The sequence below is a fragment of the Mustela nigripes genome, chromosome 9 (genome assembly GCF_022355385.1).
Source record: "Mustela nigripes isolate SB6536 chromosome 9, MUSNIG.SB6536, whole genome shotgun sequence".
NCBI lineage: Eukaryota > Metazoa > Chordata > Mammalia > Carnivora > Mustelidae > Mustela > Mustela nigripes.
Genome location: NC_081565.1, coordinates 12,468,673 through 12,495,897, shown reverse-complemented (window position 1 = coordinate 12,495,897; position 27,225 = coordinate 12,468,673). Strand labels below are relative to the sequence as shown.

Genomic DNA, 27,225 nt, shown 5'->3' with positions numbered 1-27,225 from the left:
TGGGTGGCTCAGTGGGTTAAAGCCTCTGCCTTCGGCTCAGGTTATGATCCCAGGGTCCTGGGTTCGAGCCTCGAATCAGGCTCTCTGCTCGGTGGGGAGCCTGCTTCCCTCCCTCTCTCTCTGCCTATCTCTCTGCCTACTTGTGGTCTCTGTCTGTCAAATAAATAAATAAAATCTTTTAAAAAAAAAATGAAGCATCAGTTGGAAGAAATGGGTTTTCAGCTAGTTTATTATTCCATTCTTGGTTAGTCCCCTCGATAATAGATAAAGACAAGCATTTACATCTTGCACTTAAAATTTAATGTCCTCTTTAATTTGGGGCCACCATCCATACTTCGAGGACTGCTTCCATTTTATACCCTCAAGAATATCATCTAGTGGACTCTGCTTACATTATGAGAAACTTAATTAAGTTGCTTTATTTTAATCTTTCATGAGTATTCAAGGTATAAAATAGAAAAATACACAGCTTTCAGCATAAAATCTGTCTCCTTGAAATAAGGACAGAAAGCAGAAAGGATATCACAGCATAATTTATAGTTTCAGGGGAGAAAATGGAATCTGTAGGAGTTCTTCAGTTGTAAGTACTGACAATAACATTGATAAGGCCCCATTAATTTGCCCAGAGGGGATTAAAATGACTCACTTATAAAACATTTTTAAAACACGGTGGATTTTTTTTTTCTTAGAACATCTTTAAGAACTCAGACAAAAGAAGAAACTGTATAACCTTAGCAAATTTTAAGCAAATGGGTAAAAATTCTTTTAATTTTTAGGATGCTTATCTCTTAGGTAAATATCACCACTGAAAATGGAGACGAGAACTGGCCTTCACCTTGAGAAAGGCAACATAGTGCCATCACTGACACAAGGAACTGGCTTAGCCAAGTTATTTTTAACAGAAAGCAGAAAGTTTCGTGTCAGCCTGGCATGTCCGAATTATCACACATTCCAAATGGGCACAATCAGAACGAATGAGATTTCTTGAAATTCCCATGTTCAGGAAGTGAAGGGTGAACACTTGAGAATGAAGGTTTTAATAACCTATTTCTTGCTTCCCTCAGCATATTAAAAAAAGCAATAAATCTAAAGATCGCAGATTTAAGATGTCAGTGCCCAGCTTCTTGGTTCTTGTTTAGAAGGATAGAGAGAAGAATTAAATAAGAAATAAAGGAGCTTGAAAAGCACTAATAAACTCTGCTCTGATGTGAACTCTTCAATATTAAAGAAAACTCACTGAGGACACTCTTCTGAGCTTCCTAAGAAATAAGTATGCACCCAGAAAATTCTAGAAGTTTCCTTTTGGTCCCCTCCAAATTAGAATTTTTGAGTTATAAACACTGGAGCTAAACACCAAATACACAAAACAATAACTTCAACTGTTTTTGAAGCTTTTTCCTTTTCATTGACAACAGTTTATTATCATACTAGACTGAAATCCTTCATAACCAACTATAATACAGCACCTTACAAGTAGATGAAGCCTCCTGACCATTGTGCTACTTTCTACACTTCAAGGACCTTGTGACTGGGGAAGAAACCCCTGTTTCTTAGAAACCCCTCAGCAGGTTAGACAGACTCACATAACATGGACAGGAGGGCTATGAGTATAAGTGTGGCTTGAACGCTCCAGAAAAGTTTTGTGAAAATCCATGTCCGGGGCGCCTGGGTGGCTCAGTCAGTTAAGTGTCTGACTCTTGATTTTGGCTCAGGTGGTGAGATCCAGCCCTGCATCGGACTCCACACTGGGCGTGGTGCCCACTTGTGATTCTCTCTCTCCTTCTGCCCCTCCCTCTCCCTCTCTAAAAGAAAGGAAAGGAAAGGAAAGGAAATGAGAGAGGAGAGGAGAAAAGAAACAAGAAAAGGGGAAAAAATCAATGTTCAGGAAATGGAACACATAATCATTTGAAAGCTGTAATGGCGGGCGCCTGGGTGGCTCAGTGGGTTAAGCCGCTGCCTTCGGCTCAGGTCATGATCTCGGGGTCCTGGGATCGAGTCCCGCATCGGGCTCTCTGCTCAGCAGGGAGCCTGCTTCCTCCTCTCTCTCTCTGCCTGCCTCTCTGCCTACTTGTGATCTCTGTCAGATAAATAAATAAAATCTTTAAAAAAAAAAAAAAAAAAAAAAAAAAAAAAGAAAGCTGTAATGGCTTCTTCTGTACTGTGGATCCTAAGTCCTCCAGCAGGTGACAGTTCTGCTCCCAAGTGTGCTTTTGTGCCAGTCTCCAGGTAGTTCTCTGCTGAAAACAGCCAACTCCAGAGACTCCCTGAAATCCAACAGCTACTTTTCCCAGACCGTTCTGACCCACAGGCTCTGGCCAACTCACCCCCATCCTCTGCCTAAATGCCTGTCTCCAGGAGGCCCCAGTGTAGACCTCCGTGGATCCACTTACCACCAAAACCTTTGTTCCACCACCATATCTAGGCTGTGTTCCCACCCGACCACTCCCTCCACCCCACATGGAAGCTGCTGCCATCCTGGCTTCTGGTGGTGGCTCAGAGACAGAAGTGGGGCGTGTCATCGGCTCTCAGGAAGAAGCTGGTGAGAGTAGCTAGGTTTCTAGCTGACCCAGAGCACATGTCCCCGGAGCAAATATGTGAAAAGAGAGGTCACTGGCAGGCTCTGCCACCTTCTCCCCGCTACTGCAGCACCTGACCCCTTCCCATGACCCTGGCCCTAGGCTTTGGGACACACTCTGACCTGTGCCACAAGCTCTAGGTCTAACCATCAGCTCCCCTGGAGATTGGGAACAAGGCAGTCTTTGACCTTGACTTTGTACTCCAGTTAGATAAGGAGAACTTCAACTGTCTTTCTGAGGCTTTCTGATTGCTTCGCCCTGGAATTTGGTGACCTGTCTTTTGCTCCTGGTGTCTGAGTAGCTGCCTCAGCAATGGCTTTGCTTTGTTCCCGCTTGTGTTCCTACCTGTTCACCCAAGCTACCCAGCATGGGTAGGGTCCTCCTACTTAGGACCTGAGCCTGGTGCCTGCCCTCCCACTGCCTACTTAGAGGTTCTTTTGAGGCTCACCGCCTACCTGGGGTTCTCAACGGGTCTGTTCCCAGATGTCCCTATGGTGGCAGGTCCCCTCTCAACTGGGAAAATGCCCTAACTCAGCTTGGAGCTTCCCACACCAGGAAACTTGCCTCCCACCGCTCCTGGGCCTGAGTTCTTCTCTCTGCCTCCCTGGAGTCTCCAAGCCTGGTGGGTCTCCAGCCCTGTGAAGCTAGGCGAGAGGGTAATAGTCTGATCCTGGGGCTTACCACACAGACCGGTTTAAGCCAATTTAAAACAAAAACAAAAACAAAACAAAATCTGAGCTATGTCGAGAGTCCTATTCAATCCGAACACCAGTGACAACAATGACTTTTGGCAAAAGCACATTCCAACCACCCAATGACAAGTAACTACTTCCGGATCCATCCTCTTCTCTCTGTTCCCAGTGCCGCTGAGGAGTTCATCTTTTGCCTGGATCCTGCAACATCCTCTGAACTCTCCGTCTCCTGCCTCTGCCCTTCCACCACCTCCAACGCATCCCTCTGGCGGGCCTTTCGAAAATGCAAGCTGGCCCATGTCGCTCTCTGGCCTAACAATGTCTCAGTGGCTCCCACGACCTTCAGACTGTAAGGATGCTATCCATAGGTCCCTGCTTATCTCGCTTCCATGGCCCCTCTCACACCTGACCCTTTGTCACCATCACAGGCCACCTGCCCTTCGCCGAATGAGCAGTAAACACCCCAAGTCTTTGTGCCAACTCTGCTCCTACATTTTGGAGGGAGGTCAGGCCCGTCCAGCCCTGGAGGCTCAGTTCATATGTTCTCCTGGGTCTCTCACCCTGTTTGTCCCCCAAGCAGATCTGGGTTGGGTCATGTGTTCTCATTCCAAGCCCCTAGGGCACCCCAGATTTCCTCTGTCTGGCACTTATTTTGTATCTGACTTCTCTCCCTACATGCCTCTCTCCTTGTCTTTGTACCCTCCACGCAGCACAGCGAGTGCCTGACCGCACGCAAGCTGTCCGGGACCTTCCTGGCGGGGGCCCTCTCCCTCTCTGCCAGAACGTCCCCTCCCCACCCCTGCCGTGGGCCGCCACACATCTCAGACCCTGAAAGTCAGCAAAAAACTGTGGCTTGGGAGCTGAGAATTGACAGTTTGGGACTTCTCTAAAGCAAAGACGTATCCAAATCAGATTATTTTTATAGAAAGTCTTAATTCATCATGTTAAGACATAATAACCCATCTTGGAGGATCTCGTCATAGAAAAGTGGCTAAAATCTAATGTGCTGACACAAACAAAATAACTCGCTTCCATATGCATCTCCAGAAGTTTTCAGTTTCTTCAGCATGGGCTGCATTTAGAGCTGTCTGCCACATTCAGGCGAACTTACTAGCATAAGAGACACACTGCTAGGATAAGGGGATACAGGAGAGACAGAAGATAAGCCTGGACCCAAACTAGAGCCAAAAGACAGGCCCTTCTGGAATCATGTCATAGTGAAGAATTGCTGTCTTCCATAGGGAGAGAGGATGGAGCCACACTGCCTCTCTGCCTAGAGGTTCGAGAGCCTGCTTTGTCATTAGAACTAATTAATTGCTGTTGGTAAAGTGGAAAATTATATGTTCCAGTCACTGGCATGTGGGATGCAGGCTAGAGCGAACTTGCTTCTTTGGCATGAATATTCTTCTATCATTTTTGATGATGAAACTAGTCCTTTAATGAAACTAGTCCTTTGAGGGTGTTTTTCTCTAAGTTGTGTTCCAAAAGGAAGCTATGACTTCTTTTTACTCACAGTCATGAGATGAGGCACAAGCAAAGAGGGGAAAACATAAATAAATGAAGCCTCATTCGAGGATTCATGTCTTAGCAACTCTGTCCTCATTGAAAGAACTGTTCTCTTTCAAATTACCTTCTCCCAGGACCCCAGTAAGTCCTTCGAGGGGCATCAAAAAATCACCTTTTATGAGCAGCAAGACAGAAAAGAATAGTTATCCCATTGAACTGTGTGTGCAAGAACCCGGGCTACCAGAATCGTTCTTGCTCTCCAACAGAACCCTCCCTCTTCTCTAACTGTGGGTGCATTTTCTAGCTCCGGTACCCCCGGAAACCAATAAAGGTAGAAAAGTTAGCCATGTTACCAGATGACAAAGCATATGGTGGAAATGATCCCTGATGGGCAAATTGCATAAATACCTGGTAGGAAGCCGTAGCCCCAGGCTTCCCTGATGTAAGGATGCTCGTAACTCAGCAGGACCCTGCTGGGGGCCCTGGAAGCTATGCTTTGGAGAAGCGATGTGAGATAAAGCTCTTGAGGGGTGTCTAAGCCAAGACAGACCCACGTCCACCAATGTAGGTCTTGTCTCCCTACACTTCCGAGCTTTTGCTTGAGGGGGGGGAGTCTAGCCTCTGGCACCCATGCAAAGACATCGCTGGAGAGAAATGCCTGACCTGACTGGCTGGCAGGCCATGTTTCCTGCCCTATGACCTTATAAGTGAATCTGAGCCAAGTGAGGCCCATGAAAGTCTGAACACTTAATTGAACGCCCCCCCCCCCGCCCCCAGTGGACATGGCGTAACTCGCCAGCGTATCATGTACGGCTACTGGGTTTTCTTTCTTTCTTTCTTTCTTTTTTTTAAAGATTTTATTTATTTGACAGACAGAGATCACAAGCAGGCAGAGAGGCAGGCAGAAAGGAGGAAGCAGGCTCCCCGCTGAGCAGAGAGCCCGATGCGGGGCTCGATCCCAGGATCCTGAGATCATGACCTGAGCCAAAGGCAGAGGCTTAACCCACTGAGCCACCCAGGTGCCCCGGCTACTGGGTTTTCTGAGACATGGTTTCTTAAGGACATGGCATAGAATGCCAAAGAAAGAGAGTAAATTGTTTTTTAGTTAAACTCTATGCATACCATGGGGCTCAAACTCCTGACCCTGAGATCAAGAGTCACATGCTCTCCCAGTTGAGCCCAAAGGCCCCCTAGAAAAAGGGTAAACGGAATTTCATTTTAAAAATAAGCATAAATGATATCACACTAGGAGAAAACACTTGTATTTAGGCAACTACACTCTGACTGCAACCGTATAAAAGCGATACAAAAATATGGTTAAGTTTTGGGAGGAAATACAGAAATATTCACATTGCTGTTTGTTAAATGAGGGACCGGATTCAGGGTGACGCCCTTTTTAACAAACTTATTCACTATCTGGGGCGCCTGGGTGGCTCAGTGGGTTAAAGCCTCTGCCTTCAGCTCAGATCATGATCCTAGGGTCCAGGGATCGAGCTCCACATCAGGCTCTCTGCTCAGCGGGGAGCCTGCTTCCTCCTCTCTCTCTCTCTGCCTGCTTCTCTGCCTACTTCTGATCTCTGTGAAATAAATAAATAAAATCTTTTTAAAAAATTAAAAATTTATTTACTATCATATTATAATATGGTTTGTGCATGTTATGTTAACATTTCTGAATATAAGAGAAAGACCCTCTGGCTGCCTTTGCCACCCCCACTGGGCCAAATGTTCCTTCCCCCGGGGGCATACCCACTCACCTTACCCACCCTCCTCAGGGAGCCTTTAAAAATAATGAATAGCAATTCATAGCAGAAGAGGGTGGCAGAGATTCAGAATAAAGTGGAAAGGCATATGGGGAGGCTGGGGACGGAGGGAGGAGGAGTTGTAAAGTGTTGGCTCTGACACCTTCACGGAACAAGTCCCCCTTGTGAGGAAAGCCTCACTGGGATAAGGTCCCGAGGTCTAAGGTAGGCACTGTCTCAGCCTGCCGTTCCCAACAAGGAGACTGGTGTATCTGGTTTTAAAAATGGTACCTCCAGGGATGATATGTAAAGAAAGCAGAAGCTGCTAACCTCATTTTTGTGGCATATTCCTAGAATTTTAGTACTTCTGTTCCTGGCAAATAATTTATGTGAAGTGGTCATTTTTTTTTTTTCATTTTGAGAACATAGTCTCCTCATTATACCTTCATAGTATAACTCAGAAGGTGAAGATCATGTTCTTCCACTGGTGAAATTAGTCCAGGAAAGCCTATCTTTTTATTTTTGAACCTCCAGTCCTTAATCGGTTGGTGGGTCCAAACCTGATGACCTCTGCGTTAGTTAGCTTCCCTCCCAAGGTCAGGGTGCCACAGTGGTAAAGGCAGCAAGTCCCAATGAAGAGTCCTTGAGTCTGAGCTCAAAATGCCACCTTGTTTTTGTAAAAGAGAGCGCCCTCACACAACCTAGAAACATTTTATGATGCCAACAATAACAGCAGATACCTGGAAACTTGTTCACTTGGCCGGAGAATATGTCATTGTCGTGAAATGAAACTCCATGCCAATAGATGTCACAAGGCAAGCGTCGGCCAAATGGGAACTAGAAGACAGAGGGGAAAAAACTGTGACGATTAACAAGAACTAGAGGAGCAACTATCATCCTGGCTGGCTGTTACATACACATTCCCCGTGACCTGGTGCATATCACATGACGTAATGCTCATAATAAGCACGTGAAGTAGATGAAAGCCTTTCTCATTTTATAGGTGAAGAAACCATCTCAGGCAGGTTAAAGAACTTGCTCAAGGTCACGACCAGGGAGGGGTGGCATTCTGACTCTGTGTAGCAGGCACCATACTCATGGCTTCACACCTAACCTTTCATTTTAATCCTCCTAACTACCCTAGAAAAAATTGTTCCCATTTTACTGGGGAGAAAATTGGGGATGAAAAAGGTATCTAATATGCCCAAAGTAACACAGAGCTGGTAAGGAGAGGAATTGGGATTTGAACCCAGGTCTATCTGAACCCCGAGCCATACTTCTCTTTCTCTAAAAACTGCAACTCCCAAGTCAGTCCCCGCAAAAATGAGCTCACGCTCTCTCGCTCACACTCTCTCATTCTCTCTTCCCTGCCCCCCCAAACACACACGTTCCATGAAGGGAGGCTGCATCCCCAGTGTTTCCTGGCATTCAAGAAAAGCTTTTTGGATAAATAAATGAACGAACTGGGAATGGTAATCTGACTCAAGGTGACATACCAGATTCTCTCTTCGAGGAATTTGGAAATCTGAGATGCCAGGCAGCCTCTGCTGCCCCTTGATCTGGAAGTGATAAAAAGCCAGAGCCAGGCAGATGTGGTTGGCTGTGAGCACAGAGAAGCGAACGCAGCCCAGCTGATGAGAGAGACAGAAGGAGGAGGTGCAGAGAGGAAAGTGAGACCATGTGGCCCTGGTGACAGACTGAGTGACTTTAGTTCCTAGGGCTTCTAGATCCTAGGTCCAGACCCTCCTGAGCCTCAAGGCCCCTCATGTCCGTGGATCCTGTAAGACAGCCTTATATTCTTAGAATATAGCCCCTCTTTGCACACACTATAGGGTTTCCTTATTAGCAGCCAGAAAAATCCCTCTGTGAGACAGAAAGCCCTGCTCTATCCACTATATCCTGCTGCCTCTCAAAGTTATCAGCAAGTTCTATATTTACAGAATTCCTTTTCTTAAATCTATAAGTCAGAGGACCCTTGTTAAAGGAAAAAAAGTGAGGATGTGTCAGTTCATATTTGGAACTTGCTTGTTAGAAGTCCAGATGAAGAGAGATGCCAACACACTGAACGCAATCACTTGACTTTCCCATCCTAAGACTACAGCTAATCAGGATTTTTGTCTGCTCCAAGTTGAGAGAGCTTAAGTTCCAATGGAAAAAAATAGCATTACTAATGAAATGGTGGTGACTTGATGCTTTCCAACTATTCTAAATTAAAATGAAGGCAAAGAGACTAAGCCCTTTAAATCATTCACATTATTTCAAAGCTGTGCCAAAGTAAGGCATATGTTACACACTCTATTAGCATGAACAACTTTCATCTATAATTTATAGCATTTCACTTGTTTTCTTTGCATCCAATGGACTGAAGTTATTAATTCAGTAGTCATAAATACAAAGAGATACAGCATATGTTACTTTCTTCCAGCTGCTAAGTGCTAACAGAGGGAAGGGGAAAATAACTTCACCAGGGAAGTTTCTCTAAAAAGCACACTATCCAAGCAAAGTTTACTAAGATTTAAATGACCGTGCTGCCTGTAATGTGGGACCAACACCTGCTCCATGTCCACAGATAACCAATGACTCCTTATCACCTTTACAGTTACCCTTCAACCCTTGCCAACCTCATGAGTCCCAAATTCACACTTCATTCAGCAGTGCCTTCAGCTCTCTCAGTTTTGAGAAACTGTGGGTTTTAAAAATCCATTCATTCAATAATTGCTACGTGCCAGACACTGTGCTAGGTGCTGAGAACACAGAGAAACACAATTTTAAATAGGTCCCAGGACTTCAAAATCCCTCCTCTTTTTAAGATTTTTTAAAAAACTGCTTAAACATCATACTCAATGGTGAAAGACTGAAAGCTTTTCCTTGAAGATCAAGAATGAGATAAGAATGCCCACTTTCACCACTTTTATTCAACAGAGTATTGTAAGAGCAAAAGGCAAGAAAATGAAATGAAGTATCCAAATTGGAAAGGAAGAAGTAACATTATGTTTGCAGATGACATGATCTTATATGTAGAAAACCATAAAGGTTACACACACATATACACATACAGTTAGAAATAATAAATGAATTCAGAAAAATTATAGGATACAAAATCAATACACAAAAATCATCTTTTCTATATACTAACCATGAATGATCCAAAAAGGAAATTAAGAAAACAGTTACATTTATAATAACATCAAAAAGAATAAAATACTTAGGAATTAGCTTAAACAAGGAGACAAAAGACTATATGCCAAAAACTATAAAATGTTGCTGAAAGAGATTAAAGAAGACATGCATAAGTAGAAAGATATCCCATGTTCATGGATTAGAAGACTTTATGTTGTTAGGATGTCAATACTAGACAAAGCAATGTACAGAGTCAATGAAATCCCTATCAAAATCCAAATGACTTTTTTTCTTACAGAAATATAAAAATCGGGGCGCCTGGGTGGCTCAGTGGGTTAAGCCGCTGCCTTGGCTCAGGTCATGATCCCAGGGTCCTGGGATCAAGCCCTGCATCGGGCTCTCTGCTCAGCAGGTAGCCTGCTTCCTCCCCTCTCTCTGCCTGCCTCTCTGCCTGCTTGTCATCTCTCTCTGTCAAATAAATAAATAAATAATCTTTAAAAAAAATTAAAAAAAAAAAAGAAATAGAAATATAAAAATCTATCATAAAATTCATGTGGAATCTCAAGGGACCCCAAATAACCAAAATAATCTTGAGAAGGAAGAAAATGTTGGAGTTATCATGCTTCCTAATGCCAACTTACAATAAAGCTAAGATATCGAAACAGTACATAAAACAACAATGAGATACAATGAGATACCACTATACAACTACTAGAATGGCCAAAATCCAGAACACTAACAACACAAAATGCTGGCAAGGGTATGGAGGAACAAGAACTCTCACTTATTGCTGATGGAAATGCAAAATGGTATACCTCCTTTGGAAGATAGTTCTTAAAAAGTAAACATACTTTTACCATATGATCCAGTAATTGTGTTCCTTGGTATTTACCCAAATGGGTTGAAAACGTATGCCCAGAAAAAAAATCTATACATGAATATTTATAGCAGTTTTATTAATAATTGCCAAAACTTGGAAGCACACCAAGATGTCTCTCAGTAGGTAAATGGATAAACCGTGGTGTACCCAGATAATGGAATATTATTCAGTGCTTAAAAAAATGAGTGATTTAAGCCAAGAAAAGACATGCAGGAATCTTAAATGCGTATTTCTAAATGAATGAAGCCCATTTGCAAAGGCTACACACTGTGTGATTCCAACTATATGACATTCTGGAAAAGGCAAATCTACAGAACCAGTTAAAAGATCAGTGGTTAGCATGGATTAGGAGTAAGGGGAGGGATGAATAGGGGAAGCACAGAGGACTTTCAGGGTAGTGACACTACTCTATATAACACCGCAACAGTGGATACATATCATTTATTCATCTGTCCAAGCCCACAGAAGGTACACTACCAAGAATAAGTTTTAAATCATGGACTTTGAGTGATAATGATGTGTCAGTATATGTTCATCAACTGCAACAAATGTACCATTCTGGCAGGCGATTCTGATAGCTGGAGAGGCTATGCATATGTAGGGTCAGTGACCATATGTGAAATCTCTGTTCCTTCTGCTCAATTTTGTAGTGAACCAAAAATAGTTCTAATAAAAAAATAAATTAATAAAAACCAGGATGTTACTGGCATAAATACAGACAGACTAATGGGATAGGATACAGAACCCAGAATTAAACCCTGACATATACAGTCAAATTGTTTTTGACAAGAATGACAAGACTATTTGATGGGGAAAGGAAATTCTGTTCAACAATTGCTGCCAGGAAAACTGGATATCCACATGCAAAAAGAATGAAGTTGGACCCTTACTTTTCACCATATACAAATATTAACTCAAAATAAGTAAAAGACCCAATCATAAGGGCTAAACCTATAAAGCTCTTAGTAGAAAATACAGGGAATAAACTTTATGATATTTAATTTGGCAATGATTTCTTGATATGACAAAGTACAGAGAAACAAAAGAAAAAATAAATAAATTGAACTTCATTGAAATTAAAACTTCTTTGCATTGAAGGACACTTGTCAACAGAATGAAAGGGAAGTCCATGGAATAGGAGAAAATATTTGAAAACCATGTATCTGATAAGGGATTAATATTCAGAATATATTTTAAAACTTTCACAACTCAAGAACAACAAAAACAATTTAAAAATGGGCAAAGAAAGGACTTGAATAGACATTTCTCCAAAGAAGACATACAGATGGCTAATAAGCACATGAAAAGATGCTCAACAACACTAATCACTAGGAAAATGCAAATCAAAACCACAATGAGATACAACTTCACACTCATTAGGATGGCTAGCTTAAAAAATAATAAAAAGGAAATAAGTGTTGATGAGGATGTAGAGAAATTGGAACCCTCAGGCACTGGGAATGTAAAAAGCTGCTGTGGAAAATAAAATTGTCACATGATCCAGTAATTCTACTTCTGAGTATTTACCCAAAAGAACTGAAATCGGGGACTCAAACAGATACTGATACCCAAATGTTAAGCATTATTCACAACAGCCAAAGGTGGAAACAGTCCAAGTGTCCATTAACTGTCCATCAACAGTCAAAATGTGGTATATCTATACACTGTAAGATTACTCAGCCTGGAACAATATAGATGAGACACTGAAGACATTATGCCAAGTGAAATAAATCAGACACGGAATGTTGTGTGGTTCCACTACTGCGAGGTAGCTAGAGTAGTCAAATTCATAGAGATGCAAAGTAGAACAGTGGTTTCCAGGGGCTGGGAAGGTGTTGTTTAGTGGGTACTGAATTTCAGTCTGGGGAGATGGAAAATGTCTGGAGATGGATGATACTGATAGTGGCACAACAAGGTGAATGTATTTAACGCTACTAAATTGTACACTTACAAGCAGTTAAGATGATAACTTTTGTTATGTATATTTCACCACAATAAAACAACAGTAAGAAACTGTCTGCTTACCCCTGGGGGGTAAGGGGCCATTCCTGGCTCTACTCTGAATTCTCTATAGCCTGGAATGCTACGTGGCTTTTCATGGGGCAGCTGAAAATAGACAATGTTTCTCAGACTCCCCCACTCCCCATCTTTCTAAGGTCAGCACCATCTTCCCAGTTATCTAGATTCTAAATTCTAAAAGGAGTCATCTTTCCTTTTCTCTTCTTCAAACTATTTTGGAAAAAGGACTAGTTTTGGGGTCAAAAGACCTGAGAGTTCTAGACTTGTTCCATCACTTACTATGAGGTCTTAAGCAACCAAAATTTTTGTGTCCTCCGTTGACTGAGATGAGAAAACATGTCAAGGTGCAACAGGAACCAAACAAGATAATAGAAATGAAAATGCTTTGTACATTCCACAATACAAATCTGAGTTGATCGTTGATTTATTTACTCATTAAGTGTTAAGAACCTAGTGTGTGGGGCAGTGTCTCAGGTGGCAAGGACACAGGGGAACATGTCTGCTTCCATGGAGCACACAGTCCATGGGGGAGAAAGAGTTGACTCAAATAATCACTTCCAACGTATCCGCACAAACTATGGTAAGGGCTGTGAAATGAGGTCCAGAGAGCAATGAGGACACAGGGAGAGCCCAGCACATCTGGGAAGTCAGAGAAGTCTGCTCCGAGTAGGGGGACCACATGTTCATTAGCCCAGGACAGCTCCCCTTTACACCTGGTGTCCTGGTGTTAATATTAATACAGGGTTGTTGTTGTTGTTGTTGTTGTTTTCCACTTTCAAATGAATCCCAGTTTGAACAGCAAACTGAGTGGTCACCCTGCTCCTGAGTAAAGGCTATTTGAGCTGAGATTGGAAAGAAGAACAGGCAGATGAGGAAGGAAGAGTATTCTAAGCAGAGAACAAATAGGTAAAAGCCCAGAGGTCAGACTGACCATGACGCACTGGAAAGCCTGAAGACAGGTCAAGATGGCTGGGGGTACAGGGGACCAGAGGAAAGTAGTGTGACATGTGGCTGAAGACCTAGACAGAGGCCGATGGTGTAGGGCTGCCCCCAGCTGGATAGGAGAAACAGAAGGTCATGTGGAGAGCAGACGAAGACAGACCAGAGAGACAGAGAGCATGACCCATAAAAGGCCAGCGGGGAGAGTGTTTCAAGACAGAGAGAACAGTGAACAGCGTGAACGTGGCTGACAGGTCAAGTAGGCTGGAAACTAACAACCGCCCGCTGGCTCTGACGACATGGAGAGCTTCAGGACCACGTCAGCCCACAGGGATCACCTTTCTGGTCCCTTCAGTGCCTGCTACGCTTATCACAACACACTGTTGTGTACTTCATGTGCAACCCGAATCTCCCTCAGAACGCCAAGGATTTCTAGGACCTGGAACAATTTGACATACTTGTCTTGGGTATCTGAGAATGACTAACCAGGTGTCCAATTCGTCCTAGGCCCATAGGAAAATTAGAACCATAATCCTGAGAATTACCCATAACTCCCTTCCCTCCCCAATACCTAACTGGTCAGCAAGTCTTCCGTTTTACCTCCTAATTTATTTTTACATTTCTTCTCTCTACTTTAATGCCCAGTGCCGTTGTCAAACTTTGAGGCTTCCTCTCTCGCCTGGATGAGACGTTTGTTAGTCACACATGAACGACAGTAACTAGCACACCCTCCCCCCACATACTACCATCTTTGTCACAAAAAAAGATTCTCCCTCAGCGTATACACCTGTGTGGACCCAAAATCCTTTTCCTTCTTACCTAGAAGGACTAAAACAAACTTGCCAGGCTCCTGCAAGAACTAAAACCATTAAATGTCCTTTGAGCATATTTGTGCTTAAGGAATTGATGTCCGGGTCCCCCTTCTAATAAATAGCCCAAAGAGCGAGTTCAAACCCCCTGAGGGATTTTACAAAATGAAATTTCACAGTGAATGCTGATGAAAGCACAATTCACATTTCTGTACTTTGTGAATGATTTTCTTCATAAAGCTTCTTCATGAAAGAAAATCTTTCAAGTGATTGGGCATAAAAGTGGCAAATAAGCTTTGATATGGGCAAGTGTATGTGTAATGTATCTACAGGGGGAAATGACCCAAATTACTGCTTTAAAATGAGAGGCCCAAATCGCTGTGGGGAAATCCAAGGAAGAGGTAGAAGCCAGAGCAGCTCACTTGGGCTCGGAAGAGCACCGCTCCAGCCTCAACCTGCCACACCCCACCCAGAGACTTTGACACGCTGCTGACCTTGCCCTGCTCTAGCTCACCTACGGTGGAGTTAAACAACAGCTGTAAAACCCATCCGCCTCCCTGGGCTGTCATGCGGACTGAGGTAGTGCCTGAGAAAGCACTTTGTAAAAAGCAAATTGCTGTTATGTAGGATGGCCTATTATTTTTAATGCCTAAGGAAATCACCTCAACGAGTAACTTCAATTAAAAAAGATGCCAACCAAATATCAAGCACCATTAGGACAGCTCTTGAATAAGAACACCGCAGTGTACTTGCACTTGGGAAACCCTAGCTGACGCCCCCGGGCAGAGCTAATGGATTTCTCTCCAGTGCCCCCTCTGTATTCAGTCGATGCCTATAGTACAGGCACTGCCTTGCAGGGTATTAATGTCTACATGCCTGTCTCTCCATCAGACAGAAGGCTTCAGGGTAGACATACTTGATTCTCTCCACCGTCTCGCAGGCCTACCATCTGTGGTAGGCAGCCTCTAAGATAGTCTCCAATTATCCCTGCCTCCTGGAATTCGGGCCCTTGTGTAGTCTTCTCCCACAACTGGCACAGGCTTGGTCCATGGAACCAAAAGCTACAGCAGAAGAAGGGATGGAATGTCGAGACTGTGGCTTCTGTCTTGGGTGCACTCTGTGTGCGTGGGGGGGGGGTGGGCACGCGCATGTCTGGCTGGCTGGCTGGCTGGCTGGCTTCCATCTCTCTCTCATCATCATCATCACTCACTATGGAGAGTGCCTAGGGGGAGGGAAGAAATCAAAGCCTCCTGCCGAAAGCCGTGGGAATGAACTTGGAAGTGGGTCCTACTGTCCAGATCGAGTCTTCAGAGGCTGCGGCCCCATGAGAGACCCTGAGCCAAAACCGCAGCTAAGTCACTCCCAGACTCCTCATCTTCAGGAAGTGTGTGAGTAATAAATGTGTGATGTTTTCACTGCTAAGCTTTGGAGAAATCTATTACACAGTAGTAGATAATGAATACACTATTCTGGGTTTATAACAGTGCCTTAGAGAATGAAAGCATTCTAAGAATGAAGGAATTTAAGATTAATATATCCTTAAAAGAAATTCAATAACTATTATTTATTCAGTACTTAATTGTGTCCCAGATATCTTACATATATGCCTCCATTTTGCACATGAAAAAAAAATGCAATTCTGTTGCTGGTAAGTGGCAAACCCAGAATTTGAAGTCATATTGATCTATCTCCAAAGACTGTGCTCTTTTGGCTCCAATAAGGTGAATGGATGGGTAGATGGATTAATCTGTTGGGGGGGGGGGAATAAGCATGTATATCTATGAAAAAAAAGAGCTGTGGTTAACACTTCAAGGAAGAGCATAGCCCAGAGAAAGCCCAGAAAAGACCAGTTAAGACAAGAAAAGAATTGAGCAATTGCCCTTCAAGAATGGACTGAAAACATAGCACTCTTTTCTTTAATCAGGAAAGCAAGCAGACAAAGAAAATACTGGTGGAGATCCATCAAACGCTGAAGGGTGTGACCAGATAGAAAATGACTCCATCTGCCAAATCTGAGCATATCAAAAGAAGATGAGTCCCCTCTTTGAAGCCTGAGAGAGGCAGGCTAGCTCACTCCTCTCTTGTTCACATCTCAGCTAATGGCATCACTATCCTCTCAGACAGGTGAGAAGCAACAACCACCCAACTGAGGGGTCACAGGGAGATTCTGGGGTCCCACCTACCTGTGGAAAGTGGGCTAACAAATAAAGCCCTCCCGATGCAGGGGAGGGATTGGCCAGCTTCCTGACCACAGCATCTCTGGATGGGGTGGGTGGTGGAGGGGGAGTCCATACATAGGGCAACCCCAAGCCTATTTCTTCAGCAGGAACAATAATGACAATGTGATTTGGGTTATTAGATGAATTAATAATGCATCTAAGGCACCTAGCCCTGTGCCTGGCACATGATGTGAAATATACAGTTGGTGTTCAAAAAATGCTGCTTTCTTTCTTCTCTCCATATTTTCCCAACACCCTTCACCCCATACTTACTGACTGGTAAAATATTACCCAAAGGAGATGGTGGAGGGGGTGTTTTCTAGGGCTAGTCCAAGGTTAAAGGTGCACAGGGTATATCCAAGGTATTTGAACTCATATAGGTCTTCCTGGATATGCACCTAACCTCTGGGGAAAGCCTATACGCACACCAAATCTCCTTGACCTGACTTCCAGAACCTGGGTTCAAATCTCAACCCTGCCAGCTTCTAAGGCTTTTGGTTTTAACAGCTGAGAAAGAGGACTAGCAAAGCCTCCATCACAGAGGGTATCGGGAAGATTAAAAACAACTATGTAAGTGAAAAAATGTTTGTGACTAGTCTGGCACATAGAAGCAGCTAAGTTAGTCCTTGTAAGGACCTATCTAACCAGAGGCTTCCATTAAGGTTAAACAACAACCTTGTTGTTTAACCCTTAAACTGTCCCTGCTCCCAGTCCCCAGGGGACTGACTTAAAAACAAGTCCTGGAAACCATCCCCAGGTAACAAAGCCCAAATACAAGGGTGGGCCAGGCCAGGTGGAAACATCCGATCAGTGGGGGGTTGCATACTGTCTCCCTAGCTACCAAGGAGTATGAGCCCCGCCCTTTGGGAGCCCTTTGGGCACCAATTCTAACCAAGGTGTGATAGGCTAGGTCAAATGTCTACTATAGGGTAAACTGTAATTCAATTGGTCACCGAGCATCACTGTGCAGCTTTCTCTGTGTGTTACAATCTAATTGGCCACTTGTCCGTGGCCAGGCCCAACCTTTGGCCTTAAAAGCTAGTCTGTGAAACAGAGAAAGGTCGCCCTCTCTGTAAGAGGCGCGGCCCTGGCCAGTCAGTCTGATTCTTGATGCCTGGCGCGAAATAAAGCTTTGCTTAACCTTCGCTTTGTATCAGTCTCGCTCCTTTAATCCCAGACCCATTTTGGGGGGGCATAACAGTCCTATTACAGTGACAGTGAGCATCCTGGATTGTTCTTCACCTAATTGAGTCCCATGGTGAGAGAGGCAGAGAGGAAAAGTCCCCAGACATCTCCCCCTATAGAGAAAGCAGAGGTTGGCCCTCAACAAATCCACCTCTTCTAAAACAGTAGTGAATCAAGCATGGCTCCAGGCATTCCAGAGCCGGCCTGGGGTCAAGGCAGATGCATTATCTGTGTGATGGTCCAGCAGGAACAACTGTTTCTGCTCCATGGGAGGAAAGTTGAACTGAGGAGAGGCTATTTGAGCTGGGTGTGAAATAGGTGCTTGCCAGGCAGAGATAAGGAGAAAGGAAAATCAGGTGGAGGGCAGAGTGCATGCAAGGCAGGGATTCTGGAGAGCACAAGAAGTTCCACGTACCCACAGCCCAAGGTGAGTAGGCGAGATAAAGCTGGATGGGTCTCACTGACCCAGACAGGTCATGAAGGGCTCACGGGGCAAGCGGACAGAACTTGATTCTGCAGGTAGAGGAGAGCCAAGGGACGTGCTCCAGCAGGGCTACACCAGATCTGACTGGACTGGAGAATGGAAGGGAGGTAGAACAGAACTAAGGGCAGCCAGATGCATGAGGAATCCGGCCAAGGCTAGGAGAGTGGGGACAGGGTGGAGCGGTGATGGGGCAAGGAGAGAAAGAGTGCGTTGCAAGTCGGGGTGAGGGAAGGCCCAGAGGTGTAAGAGCACATCACCAGTTTCATGCGTAAGAACAGCTTTGGCAGCCAGCGCACTTTCAAGAAGCCCCTTCTTTCACGCCCATGGGCTGACAGTCCTCTCTCACCTGCTCCAGATTCCTACTTGTCGGAGACTCTGAACGGAGAGGATCCCACAGGGATAACTGGCACTCTGAGGAGCCTTCCAACTTAATGAAGTTGCCGTCTGGCTCCAATGGGTTTCCCAGGAAGACAATGATTACTCATCCACTAATAGAGCCCATAAATATAGCAAAAGGATAAGTAATTAACAACCTTTGCTGGAAAGTAGCAATTCTTGTGATCGATGAAGTTTCCTTTTCCTGTTCACTTCTTGGTTATTGCAAATATGATACTCTGGGTAAGCGTGCCATTTGTCGTTCACTGAGTTAATCACCAAAGTACATTGTAATTTTTTATTAAATCCATTCATTATAATTGACTCATATGAATTAGAGCTGGAAGAGCTGTAGTGAGGCCTCCATCCACCTTCCTTCTGCTTCTGATCACAAGGCTTCTAATGAGATCAGAATTGTTACCAAACAATTGAACTATAGAAAAAAGGCCCATGTTAGCAGGAGGAGAGGAGAACCTTGCCCCTCTCATAATTTCAATGCCCCATAGCAATCTCCTCCAGTTATTTATTCTGGTATCTAATTTCCCACTTGAAAAGAATCTTTATTAGTAGTAATTATACCAGCCAAGAGAAAAAGAAAAACTTCACAAACTTCTAAAGTGATTTACCTCTTGGCTTGCAGTTTTAATTAAAATTTCAGTTTATTTGGCAAATCACTCTGAAAAGATCAGATACCAAGTTGGCACTATGTTCTTTTTCCACTTTCCAGTGTCACAAGGGTGACACAAACAACAAAATACCCACATTAAGTGACTCTTACTCCATTCCACTATAACTCAGCCTATGAAAAAGGGTTGCAGTACCAATTATATATTATAAATTAACTCTAGTACGTTCTGCAAAATTATTGACGTGGTTTGGGGCAGGCTGCTCCAAAGTGCACCACTCTGGTATAGTATTTTGAATTAAAGTTACATTAGAAACACACGATGCAAGAAGGATGCTCGGACTGTCCTTTGTCTCCCTGAGAGCAGAAAATAAATCTCCCATGGGAAAGGTGCCCTCTCTATACCCAGAGGAAAGGAGAAATTCTTATTACCAGCAAGAGAGAATTTGGAACCTCATAGACTATGTAAACAAATCTTGTTACTTCCTCTCTAACTTACTACCTCAAGCTCAAACTTCTTTGTCTTGTCAGTTCCTCACAAATTTATTGTTTCCTTGTTAAAAAAGTATAAAAGATAGCTGTTGGGTTGCTTCTTTGGGTCTCATTCTTCTGGGCCCCGGTGAACGGGGGAAAGTTTGTTTTAAAGTTTAAAACAAACTTTAAGTGTGTTTATTAACTGAAACGGAAGCATTCCAGTAGCACTTTCCATTCCAGTAGCACTTTCTTCCCAACCAGGATTATCAAATGACTTTTGTCAAAGTCATGCCCAACACCTCTTCCAGCAGCTCATCCCCAGTTAACCAGATACCCAGGATCTTTCAGGACTGTCCACAGTGGCAACTGCACCAGGAAGCTGGTCAAATGCACCATGGTTTAGCTGGAACATCAATGCATTCACTCAACACACAAGCACATTTTGCCTTTGAGCCAGGCGGTATGCTCAGAGAATGCTGAGAGGTTCCACATATGGGTTGAAGTGTCCGTGGTGGGAGACAAAAGCTGGAGAGGTAAAAACAGGAGGAGGATGAATGAAAGAGTCCTTACCTCCAAAGAGCTCACAGCACAGCAGCTGAGTTAGACACACAGACAGAGCACTGGATGCCTGTAGCCACCATCCTATCAAGCATCTACTATATACCTGCCCCCGAGCTGAGCTCTTTACCCACAGGGTGACATTTAATCTCTACATAGCTTCCAAATGGCCATCATACTCCCATTGCACAGAAGACGCAACCAAGGCTCAGAGGGGTAGGTGACATTTGAGCTTACTTTTGAAGGACAGAGAGGTTGCCAAGGCTACAGAGGAAAGAGGTCACTGAGAGGAAGCAAAAGCCTGTACAAAGGCCAAGTAAGAGCCTGGAGACACAGTCCTCCTCTGCCTATGGTCATTAACTGTCTGAGCTACCTTGGGTGTTATTGGATCTCTTTGGGGCCTGTTTCCCCGTTTGCCACATGCAGGACACCTCTTATTCTGCAAGTCTAGAAGGGCCTGTTCGTCTTTTCCAACAACTGGTTGATTTGTTTTGACCCCAAAGCACCCAATGCTATCTTAATTATGACACTAAGGGACAAAGAAGTGGTTTCCCAGAGCAATTATTAGATAAAGGACAGACTTCTTCCACCCTGAATTCATTTGCTTCTCTGACCCATGAAGCCACCTGTAACCTCCCAGAGACATCTCACTGCCATCTCACTTGTAAAGTCGCAAGTACGCAGCACATAATATAGATTCAATAAATTATAGTCACAATTTTATTATTATAGAATCTATATTATGTGCTGCGTACTTGTGACTTTACATGAGCTGCTTCAATTCGCCCTCACAACAACACTATCAAGTAGATAGAGATATTGCCATTCCACTTCACAGATGAAGAAACTGAGACTCAGAGCAATTAGGTAACTTAGTCTTTAGTAGTGTGTCTAGTAAGTGGTGGAGCAAGGAACAGAATCCAGCCCCATTAAGTCCTCAGTTCCCAGAGAACTAAGTCTAGGAGAAATGAATAAGGTTCTTTTAACAACCATAGATTCCAGTGACGCACACCATACCGAGGTTGGTGTGTGTTGGACCAGACAGGGGCGGCCTCAGAGGAAGGGAGCTACCCCCACCTGGGAGCTCTCCGGGGTGCTGAACTGCATCTGCTCAAGTACTCTGACTCGGAGCACCGACATCTGTCTCTTCTAACCCTCACCTTCTGATTTCAGTGCCCATTAGGGCTGCTAACAGAACAGAATGAATGGAAATGGAGTACACCTGGGAGAGAAACAGTTGACTTTTAGAAGTACTGAGCTGGAGGGGACAACAGGACATTTTACTGGAACTATCCCACAAGGCATTAGAAATACAAGAATGAGAGAAAAGTCAAAGCAAGAGGTAAAAATATGGGAGTCATAGAGGAGAGAACTAAAGAAAGGGTGAGTGTATTTTTGGAATGCTTACTGAGAAAGGGAAGCAAAGGGCCAGGGTCAGAGGCCCGTTAGCAGTCCTAGACAGTGGGTACCAGGAACAAATAACTGAACTCTCCAACCCCAATACTGCACTGTGTTCAGAGAACACAGAATTTAGTCCGTGGTAGCTTTGAACCTGTGAAAAAAATAACCATAACCACTCCTCAACCTCCCCCCCAAAAAGAAAAAGAAATTATAGTCCTCAAGGGAAAAATAGAAATTAGCTTGCCATAGGTGACATGATTCAAGTTACTCAAGGTCATACTCACTCTTACTTCAAGTAAAATGGCTCCTTATAAATTTGAGAAAGACCCTGAGCCTCTCTTTGGCCTTTAAAACCATGGAGCCTAAAGGCTTCCATGTTGGGATATTTATAAACACATCTCTCGCTCTGCTGGTAACAGAGGTATTAGAAAGTCACAATAATTATCTGGTTCCATCCCCACCTCTACCTTCCTACACACCTTACATAGGAACAGTTACACTCTTGTACCAAGTTTGTCTTTTATGCAGGTAAACATGACATGGATCAACTCAGTTAAGCACCAGGGATTCAGAGAAAAATGTGCAGTTCCTGTCTTTAGGATGTGAACTTGTAAATAAATCATTCATGCAACATGGCAAACGCTCTAGCAGATGAGAGCCAAAGAGCTATGGAAGCACAGAGAAGGGTGTGGGTTCATCTTCTGGGAGAAGAGATGTGGTTCACTAGAAATTTGAAAGATTAGCTGGAATTTGCCATGCCCAGAAGGCATGAAGTTCTGTCTAGGCTGGAGGAGGCCCATGTGCAAAGGCAAGGATATACAAGGCAGCATGATTAGAAGTCTCTTCGGAGCAGGAAAAGCATCTCAGCCATTTCTGTATTCCAGGTGCCTCCGCCCAGTGTCTGGGAGGGAGTGGCAAGTCACAGATGCTGGAGGAATGAGTGGCCTGTGGTTCAGTGCAGAGGAACAATGCATGACAATGGGGTCTTGGAACAGAAGGGGAACTGAGTGGAAGGAGAATCTCTTAAGCTTCAAAACAAATCCTGATGTGAAACCACTTAGCCATACAGCAGACATGTGCCAGCGATGGCCCTCGTCTCTCCAGTCCAGGCTCTGATAACAACTCTGCAGGTGAACAAGGCAGCTGTGGGAAAGGAAATATACCCCCTTAATGTGGACCAGTTCGAGAGTGGTGGTCTAGTTCTCAGCTAGAACCCACCTGCCAGGCTTTTGAAAGGAATTACCAGTAAAAACAATCCAAATGGAATGGGAGCGGAGAAGAGAGTGTACAGTCCTCCTTATCAAATTGTTGGGGGTTTCCTTTGGTTTCTGATGTTGAACTATACTGTCAAGTTCCAAATTCTTCTCATTATTCACAGCTCAGCACAGCCGACAGCTGTAGCAAAAGCCACTGCTTCACTAGCTCCTTGAGATGAGGGGCTGTTACTCCTCTACTAAGTATTTAAGCAACATCTTTTAATTTATATCATGGCTCAGAACAAACTGATTGACGGCCTAGCTCAGTTGCCAATGGCAGCTGGTATTTCCCTGATAACCAGATAATGAGGCAAATAGCATGAAGTGTGTGTCACCCTGATCCACTGGCATGGTTTATTAAGACAAAGCCAGCCCACTCACAGCTTTCAGTCGGCTTCCACTGAGTCCAGGTTCTGAAGAACTCTGGGATGAGTTTAAACACCTCTGTATTTTTGTGGTGTTATAAACTGGTGCTTCCTGGGGTGCCTGGATGGCGCAGTGGTTTAAGCCTCTGTCTTCGGCTCAGGTCATGATCTCAGGGTCCTGGGATCGAGCCCCACATTGTGCTCTCCGCTCAGCGGAAGTCTGCTTCCCCCCCCCTCTCTCTCTGCCTGCCTCTCTGCCTACTTTTGATTTCTGTCAAGTAAATAAATGAAATCTTAAAAAAAAAAAAATCCAGTGCTTCCTGAAGAAACTGGGCCAGTAAAGTTAGCTTTGGGGGAAAAATCTGCATTCTTTTATTATAACTTATGATTAGTAGAAAGACTATAGGATTAAGAAGCAGGGGACCAAGATTCTAGTCCAAATTAATGAACTCATCCACTCAACAAGCATTCATGAGTGCCTAGCATGTGCTAGCTATGGGCTAAATGCTGAGACAGAACAATCTGCCTAGTGTTTACTCTGTGCCTGGCACAGCTGTAAGCTCTTCACATGTATAAAATCACTCAGTGCTGCTAACAGCCCTAGGGGGCAGCAATACGATCATCTCCATCTTACAGAAGAGGAAATGGACACACAGAGAAGTAAAGTAACTTGCCTCAGTTGTCTGCTTGTTTTAGAGAGAGAGCCATGTACCCATGCACATGAAAACAGGGGTGTGGGGTGTAGGGGAAGGTCAGAGGGAGAGAGAGAATCTAAAGCAGGCTCCACGCTCAGCACGGAGCTGACACAGGCTCAATATCACGGCCTGAGCCAAAAGCAAAGTCAGGCACGTAACTGACTGAGCTACCCAGGCGCCCCAGTTGCCTCCTTTTTTAACTTCATAAGTGGCAGAGTTAGGGCACAAACCCACCCAGTCTGACTCCAGAGATCAGATGAAGCTCCAGCCTACAGAAGCTCAGAGTTTCTTGAATGGGCATACAGCTGTGGCCACTTAATGGCTCTATCACCCAAGGAAAAGCTTTTAATCTCTGTATTCATTTTCCATTGCTGCACCAAAATACACACACACACACACACACACACACACACATATACACACACATACACACACACAAACAAACCCAGTGGCTTCAGACAACAGCCACCTATGGGCTCACAGTTCTTTAGGTCAGAAGTCCACCATGGTATGCTGGTGCTCTGCTCAGATCATCACAAGGCTGAAACGCAGGTGTCGCTAGGGTTGCAACTCCTGTTTGGGCTCAGGATCATCTTCCGTTCACTGTATGGAAAAATTCCTCTCCTTGCAGCTGTAGGGCTGAGGTCCTTATTTTCCTTAGAGCTGCCAGCGGGGGACCATACTCAGCAACTCAAGACTGCCTCAGTCTCTTGCCATAGTGAGCCCCAAGGGGAGTTCACAAGACTGGATGTTGGCTTTCTTCCAGGCTAGCTAAAGCACGTCTGTCTCACTTCTTCTGCAACTCAGCCAGAGAAAAATGCTCTGAAACTGCTCACCTGATTTGGTGAGGCCCACCCAGGGGAATCTTTCTTTTGCCATAACAAAATCACAGGAGTGACAGCTTATCAAATCCACAGGTCCCACCCTCACTCAAAGGGAAAGGATTACATATGGGTGAAGGCCCAACGGGGTCATCTTAGAATTCTGCTTGCCACACTTTCTGAGTTTTCCCATTCCTGGTCTGAGGCTAGATTAGACGATGATGGTAATACCACATATATAGTGATTTACAGTTTAATAAAGATCTTTCCATGTATATTATCTCACTGGAACCTTACAATCCAGAGAGTCAGGTGCTCTGGGAGCGAAGGTTAGCCTCACTGGCAGGAAAAAGAATCTAAGGGTTAGTGAATTTAATAAACTTTGGCTTGCCACACTGCGAGAGCAAAGACTTGAACTCAAGTCTTCTGATTCCAACACTTGAGCTCCCTCCTGCAGTCATTGCTGCCACACTGACTGAGAGGACCAGACACATTGTGGTGCCAGGGCCACAAATGAAGGGAAAAGAACACAGACTCTGGAGTATTCAAATCCAAGTTTGCCCCTTATTAGTGATAGAGTCTTGGGCAAGTCACTTCCCTTGTCTGGGCATCATCATCTTTAAAATGGGTGGAGTCGGATCGCATGGTCTCTAAGGGCTCTTCTAGCCTCAAATCAGGGGAAAACGGCTTCATTTGCACTATGGAAGATTTTTAGCTCCATGTTTCCACTCTCTTGGCTGAAGGAGAACCTCATAACCCTTTTGTAGGTATACCTGTAGTTTGGGGGAAGGTTGACATTTTATTAGATTCCTAAGGCTGCCATAACCAGTTATCATAAATCGGATGTCTTAAAACAACAGAAACATATTATCTCACAGTCCTGGTGGTCAGAAATTTGAAATTAAGACACTGACAGGGCTGGTTCCTCCTGAGAGATCTGAAAGGGAATCCATTCCATGCTCCTCTCTTGCTTCTGGTGGGTGCTGGCAATCCCAGGCACCCCTTGGTTTTGAGATGCATCACTCCAATGTCAACCACTTCTGCCTCTGTCGTCACATGGCCTTCACCTCTATGTACCTCAAAGTCTTCTTCTTTTCTGTTTCTTATAAGGACACTCATTGGATTTAGGTCCCAACCTTAACCCAGGATCATCTGATCTCAAGATCCCTAACTTAATTACCTCTCCAAAGATTCTATTTCCAAATAAGGTCCCATTTGCAGATATTGGTTAAGACTTGGACCTGTCTCTCAGAGGGGGGGACACAATTCAACCCACATCATAAATGGACTCATACATCTCACCACTGATGAAATATAGGTGCTTTCCAACCCTTCCTCGTTACAAAGAACACTGCAATAAATATCTTCATTGTATCTCTTTGTGCACAGAGATAAGAATTGTTCTCTAGAAGTGGAATTGTTTGGGTCACAGAGTATACACACTTTTAACTCTGTTGGCTACTGCTACATATTTTCACCAATGGCGTGTATGTGAAATGGTAGCTCATCATTGTTTTACTTTGCATACTCATGATAATACTAGTGAGACTGAATTTTTTTTTTCAAATGTTTATTGGACATTTGAGTTTCCTCTTTCAATGGCTTAAAAAAAAAGCCTCTAAATAAGTGATTCTCTATCAAGATTGTCCAGGAGCTTTTCAAAAGTATGGAGATGCTGATCTAGCAGAGGTGGGCTGAGAGCTAGACATCTAAAGGCTAAAACACTTGCCAGGAGGCCAAGGCACAGCCCCAGGGAAGGACTACTGTATGAAATGTAGTTGTGGGTCTTACTGGCACTTGGTTGTTATGCTGTCAGAGTGCATGGAGGGCTGCTATCTCATACAAAACCTTGAAACTGCATTGAATTGGGGGTGTTGATGGACCAATGCCTATCACTCTGGGGCTCCTTTATGAAGGCCCTCTGGGGAGATTTCTCTTAGCTTTCAGTACTAGGAAAAAATATATTTCTCTTAAGTGTTATCTTTCATTTTCTCTGCTGGCACCATGACTTCACAGCTTGGTGTGTTTCTGTTTTCTCTTGGTAACCAGAAAGTCCAGAACCAAATCTGTGTCCCATCAGAAAGACTGTACAAAATCTTCAGATCTCACATTGCTAGACACTAACTTACTACACCATTTTTATTGTTCCTTTGCTCTGATTTTTTAACCTAAACTTTTAAAAACTTAGAAAAATCTATGTATTTTTGAAAGCCACTTTACATGGTTTTGGGGAATAAGATAGGCATAAATACCTATTAAAATAAGCTTATATTTTACCTTGTGAGATGTAAGTGATAATATACAATTTATGCTGAGTTAAGGCCCTCCTTTCAAAACTGACCTATTTTCAAAACTCATCAACGATAATAACAGTTCTACTGTTGGTGTTTAACTAGAAAAAAAATTTCAAAGATGAACTATTCACAACATATCAGTGAAAATGATTAACGCTAGAAAATGGGTTACATAAATTGGCTAGCTGTAGCC

The 27,225-nt window shown here is 43.9% G+C and overlaps 1 protein-coding gene across 3 annotated transcripts in view; it reads right to left on the bottom strand.

Moving 5' to 3' along the window:
• TTLL11 (tubulin tyrosine ligase like 11) overlaps positions 1–27,225 on the bottom strand; it is a 230,943-nt gene that overhangs the window by 176,505 nt on the left and 27,213 nt on the right. The window contains exon 2 of one of the 3 annotated variants that reach the window (XM_059410877.1): positions 7,254–7,350. The exons of 1 other annotated variant lie outside the window; for it this stretch is intronic. In XM_059410877.1, coding sequence (XP_059266860.1) covers positions 7,254–7,350 — 97 coding nt within the window. Of the gene's footprint in view, positions 1–7,253; positions 7,351–27,225 lie in introns of those variants that run through there. One more of the 3 variants, XM_059410881.1, reaches the window with a different exon arrangement.